At 44.4% G+C, this 6,207-nt stretch overlaps 1 protein-coding gene across 2 annotated transcripts in view; it reads right to left on the reverse strand.

The window, feature by feature from the left end:
* The window catches only part of TMEM206 (transmembrane protein 206), a 36,266-nt gene that overhangs the window by 10,347 nt on the left and 19,712 nt on the right, over positions 1-6,207 (reverse strand). For both annotated transcript variants that reach the window (XM_011364503.2, XM_023533207.1), the window contains exon 3: positions 89-298. In XM_011364503.2, coding sequence (XP_011362805.1) covers positions 89-298 — 210 coding nt within the window. The remainder of the gene's footprint in view (positions 1-88; positions 299-6,207) is intronic.

The raw sequence follows: 6,207 nt of genomic DNA on the forward strand, positions 1-6,207 counted from the left end.
GGAGTTGGGAGTACAGTGGCAGCTCAGGGAGTATTTGCAAGTCGATGCCCCAGAGCTGGGCCCTGATGGCTGTCCAGACAGGCTCTACCTGGGGCGTCGTAGCGATCCACCTCCTTGTAAGACACCGACATGACAGGGTGTTTGAGCTTCTCACGAAAATCTGTGATGGTCTGGTAGACCAGGAAGACGGCCACAGCCATGAGCAGCAGGTAGATGACGATGAGCAGGACCGAGAAGACGTTCTTCAGACAGGCCTTGCTAAAGCGGATGTTGCTGGAGGCAGACTCACTGTCCAGGGCTGAAAAACAATACGCATGTGACCCAGAGTGCAGGGGCACCTAGAGGAGGTCAGCAACCTCCAGGTCCCCCACCTGCTTGACCAAAGAGGTAAGGTCACCCCACTACGACCTGCCTGCTGAGCCCCCAACCACAAATCATAACACATGGCACCTGTCAACATTCACTACACACCTACTCTGCCAGAAAGGAGACCCAGAGCCAAGACACTCAGTTATTGTCTTTAAGGAGCCTCCTCTCTAGAGGGTCAGACAGTTACAATCGAACACAGGAGCTGGTCCCAACCTGGCCTTACCCCTCACCACCCCGCCCCACGCCTCCAGCTCCAGTCGTGCGAAACACCCTCTGTTCCTCCAGCGTGCCCTCCACCTTGCAGCCCCTCTCACTCGCCATTCCTTATGCCTGGCCTGAGCAGCCTTCCTCCACAGCTGGCTCCTAACTCATCCTTCGCATTCTGGTATAGAAAGGCATTTGCTCAAGGAAGGCTTCCCCGACCCCATAACTTTATTTGGGCACCCCCTTCCTCAGTGCTCCCAGGGTACCCATTTGTCCCCTGTCATCACTCTGAAATGTCACTGTCTGTCTACATGTCTTTTAATCCTCCCAGTCTATGAGCTCCATGAAGGTGGGACAAGAGCTAGTCTTGTCCAGACTGAACCCCTACCCTTCACTCTGTGCCTGGAGTAGAGTACGCACACTGTGTATCTACGGTGAATGGCTAAACGATTGATTAAATGTCCTGACACCATTCCTACGACGCAGCTCTGCCTCTCCTGCCCACTTTCAAACCATCCACAGCCCCGATTACTCTCTGTTATGGCCTGAATTGTGTCCATACTCTCCAAAATTCATATGTTGAAGCCCTAACCCCCAATGCGACTGTATATGGAGAGAGAATGTCTAAGGATGTCATTAAAGTTAAATGAGGTCATATGGTGGGGCCCGAATCCAACAGTACCAGTGTCCTTATAAGAAGAGGAAGACACCGGGAATGCTTGCACACAGAGAAAGGCCACATGAGGACCCACAGAGAAGGTGGCCATCTGTGAGCCAAGGAGAGAAGCCTCAGGAGAAACCAAACTTGCCAATACCTTGATCTTAGACTTCCGGCCTCCCAAACTGAAAAGAATTTGCTGTTTAAGGCACCCAGTCTGGTACTTAGTGACGGCCGCCCACGCTGACTGCGACACTCCCACAGTGCTCCTTGTGCCACCAGCTCCCCATTTCCTCTAGAGCGCAAGGCTGAGGACAAGGGCGAGTTTGAATGTAAGCCAAAAAGACACATGCTTGGCTGCTGGTTTCCACCGGTGACAGAGTAGCTTGGTACCACCACCCTTCTTCACATGACAGTTACAAAATTTGAACAAAATATTTAAATATTATTTGAAGTCAATGGAGAATGACCAAAAGCAAACGGAACCTAGAAGACAGTCTACTCCCAAGAGAAAACAAAGTTGCACCTCATGAGATCTATAAACATGCAGCTTTCTGCCTGAACCGAGGGCACTCACCAATCTCTCTAAGACATCCGTCAGGGTAGCAGTGGACAGAGCTCAGGGACAGCACAGCTGTCAGAAAGTTAGGGGGAAACCCTGAAAGGGAGGGAGGCAAATGGGGGCTGAACCCCAAAATTTGCAAATAAAATATGCTCAAATTCTTAGCCACAGACCCCAGGTGACCCAGTAAAAAAGCAGCAGCTGGAAACTGAAATAACTGAGTGGGGGGTTTCAGCTGCTGCTAATACAGGGGACCGGAGTTTGGAACTTGAGTCTTGCCACACGTTAACTGCCTGGTAAGATAAAACTCTTCAGAGAATCCTAACAGAATCTAGAATCTCTACAGTATGCTATTTATAATGCTTAGTATTCAATCAAAAATTACTAGGCAAGAAAAGAACAAGAAAATGTGACCTGTACTAAAGAAAAAGAGCAGTGTATAGAAGCCAGTGCCAGGACGACCAGATGTTGCAATTAACAGACGGGAACTTTACAGCACTTAAAGAACCCAAAGGAAAATATATAGATAAGAAATAAACTAAATGGAAATTCTAAAGCTGAAAAAAAAAAAAAAAAGAATGAAATGAAAAATTCACTGCATATTCTTAAAAGCCAAAAATACCACACAAAAAAAGTCAGTGTAGCTGAAGTTATATTAACAGAAAGTGCTGAACAACAACAACGAAAATTCTGGCTACCCAGAATTAAATAATTCTAGGGAAACAAACTTTCAAGAATGAAGGTAACATACAGATTCAAAAACAAAAAAAAAAAAGCTGAGAGAATCCATCACCAACAGACCTGCAGGACAATGCATTCTAAAGCAAATTTTGAGACGTAGCGGGAAATGACACTAGAGGGTAGCTCTCAAATGCACAGGAAGAAATAAAGATCACTGGACATATTAAACAGGTGGGTAAATCCAAAAAGCTATTTATATATTTTTCTAAATTTAAGATTGTCTAAAGGAAAAATATAAAACAGCCAGTGTGGTGATTAAGAATCTAGAGGGCTAGAGGGCTCTAGGCTGTGAGGGTACCCAAGGAGGGAGAGGCCCAGCCCCACACCTGCTCACAGTCTGGAGCACCAGTGCTGGGAAGAGGGCTCTGCATACCATCTGGCTGTGAAAACCAGATGGGCTGCCGGAGACCTAGGCACACTCCTCAAGGGGCCAGCACAGACTCACTTGCTCAGAAACTCATACGATCTGTGCTCAGAGCAGAGACAGCAGCTCTAAACCGCACCAGAGACATACAGGGAGGAACTAAACTGACTAGCTTCAGGGTGAGGGCGGGAGGGGCAGAGGTCAGAGCAGCTCTCTCCAGGGACAAAACTGCTGGCAGCCGCCATTGTTCGTTTGTTGAGACCCCCTTCCACACAGCTTGCAGGGTGATAGATCTGTGCTCTCCATTGATCTGGCTAACACCAATCACCCCACCCCAGTGATTCGCAGAGACCCCATCCCACCCAAATTACTCACCTGGCCCAAGCCTTTTCCAGCAGCTCTTCCACACACAAGGGACCTGCTTCAGCTTGCACTGTGGACTTTCCCAGCATCTCCCAAAGGTCCACAAACCCCAAACAAGCTGCAGCTGGCCTCGGCATGTTCAATAGCTCTTGGTAAGTGACCCCAAGCCCAGCATAAGTTGCAACTGGTCTCAACTTGCATTATAACTCCCATCATGGTCCCAAGCCTGGTTGGCATAAGCAGCGGCCAGTCTTGGTGCAGAAAGTAGCTTCAACTAAGCGGCCACAATCCCAGCATAAGGGGTAGCTAGCCTCAGATTACTTTGTGATGCCACAAAGGGGTCCCAAAACCTGACACCAGTGGCAGCTGGTCTTGGTTCCCAGCATAGCCCCGTCTCAGTTGCTTCCAAGCCCAGCACTAGTAGCAACCAACCAAAGATCACTTTGTATCTTATACTAAGAGGACTCAAGCCGAGCATAAGCAGCAGCTGAAGGTGGCTTACAACAGAGCCCCCCGCCTCAAGATGTTCCAGAATCCAAGACACCCGGTGGCCCATTTCAGAGCACACTATAGTACCACCCAACAAACTCCAGAAATGACACATGTGAAGGGCAGATTCGGCTGGCACCAGAGCCCCAATACATAGATCCTGCTCTATGAGGACGGCCCCTACAGAATAGCTCACCCATTGTAGTCATGAACAACTCTCAAAGCCAGCCAGCCTAAGGGTCAATCCCAGTCATTGACATGCCAACAGCAATCAAGGCTCAACTACAACAGGAGGGCACACACAACCCACATAAGAGCACCCTTGGAGCACCTGGCGCAGGTGACCAGGAAGACTGTGCCACTAAGCCCTACAGGACACCTACTACATACGGCCATTCTGCCAAGACTGGGAGACATAGCATATCTACTTAATATACAAAAACAAACACAGGGAGTCAGCCAAAGTGAGGAAACATGTCCCAAATGAAAGAACAGTACAAAACTCCAGAAAAAGAACTAAACAAAATGGACACAAGCAATTTACCAGATCCAAGAGTTCAAAACACTAGTTATAAGGATGCTCAATGGACAGAGGAGAAGAAAAGATGAACTCAGTGAGAACTTCGACAGAGAGAGAAAGCAAAAAAGAACCAGTCGGAAATGAAAAACACAATAACTGAAAGAATATATTAGAGGGAATCAACAGCAGATTAGCTGAAGCAGAGGATCAAATCAGCGATCTGGAAGACAAGGTAGTGGAAAACACCCATCAGAAGAGCAAAAAAAGAAAAGAATTTTAAAATTAGGACAGTTTAAGAAACCTCGGGGATGACATTAAGTACCCCAACATGCGCATCATGGGGTACCAGAAGGAGAAGAAGAAAGGGACTGAAACCCATTAAAAGAAATAATGACTGAAAACTTCTCTAATCTGGTGAAGGAAACAAACATACAAATCGTGGACGCAGAGAGTCCCAAACAAGATAACCCTGAATAAGATCCACAAAAAGAAACGTCATAATTAAAATGTCAAAGCTTAAAGACAAAGACAGAATCTTAAAAGTAGCAAGAGAAAGGCAGTCACGTACAATGGAGCTCCCATAAGACTGGCAGCTGATTTCTCAACAAAAACTATGCAGGCCAGAAGGGAATGGTATCAAATACTCAAAATGATGAAAGGCAAAGACTTATAAGCAAGATTACCCAGCAAGTCTATCATTTAGAACTGGAGAGAGAGTTTCCCAGACAAGAAAAACTGAAAGGAGTTCTTCACCACTAAACCAGTATTACAAGACATGTCAGAGATGTCTTAAAGATCAAAAACATAAATAAGAAAATATAAGAAAGAAAATAATTCTCACTGACAAAGGCAAACACTTTAGTAAAAGCGATGGATCAGCCAACCATAAAACTAGTACAAAGGTTAAAAGACAAAAGTGGGAAGATCATGTATAATTACAACAATATATCAAGGTACAAACACAAGTAGTAAAAAAAAGAAATGACAAAAACAAAAGTAGAGGGTGTGAGTAAAAATTGTAATGATTTTAGAATGCGTTCACACCTCAGTGACCATCAACTTAAAATAGATTGCTTTAAACACAACTTGGTGTATAAGCAGCCCTGGTAACCACAAATCGAGCATCTAGAAGATGTACAAGAAATAAAGAAATGCAAACACAAGCTGTAGAAAGTGATTAACATACAAGAGAAAGACAATAAGGAATAGAAAACTATGAGAACAATCAGAAAATAACAAAATGGCAATAACTAGATACCCATCAATAATTATATGTCTGTCAATAATTACTTCAAGTACAAATATACTAAATGTTCCAATCAAAAGACACAGAGTGGCTGAATGGATAAACAAACAAGACTCATACATATGCTGCCTATAAGAGACCCATATCAGATCAAAAGACTCACACAGACTGAAAGTAAAGGGATAAAAAAAGATATTTCATGCAAACTGAAAAAAAAAAGTTGAGATAACAGACAAAACAGACTTTAAAACAGGGACTGTAGTAAGAGACAAAGAAGGGCATTTCGTAATAATAAAGGGATCCATCTAACAACAGGCTATAAGCCTTATAAACATTTACGCACCCAACGTAGGAGCACCTAAATATATAAAACAAATATTGACGGACATAAAGGGAGAGATTGACAGTAATATAGTCATAGTAGGGAATTTTAATACCCCATTGCCATCATTGGGTAGATCGTACTGAAAGAATATCAACAAGAACGGTGGCCTTAAATGACACATTAGAGCAGATGGATTTAATTGATATTTTTAGAGCATTTCACCCAAAAGTAGCAGAATTACATTCTTTTCAGATGCACACGGAACATTTTCCAGAACAGATCTTGTAAGGCCACAAAACAGCCCCCACAATAAATTTAAGAAGACTGAAATCATGTCAAGCATCTTATCTGATCACAGCGATATGA

The sequence above is a fragment of the Pteropus vampyrus genome, unplaced genomic scaffold (genome assembly GCF_000151845.1).
Source record: "Pteropus vampyrus isolate Shadow unplaced genomic scaffold, Pvam_2.0 Scaffold98, whole genome shotgun sequence".
NCBI lineage: Eukaryota > Metazoa > Chordata > Mammalia > Chiroptera > Pteropodidae > Pteropus > Pteropus vampyrus.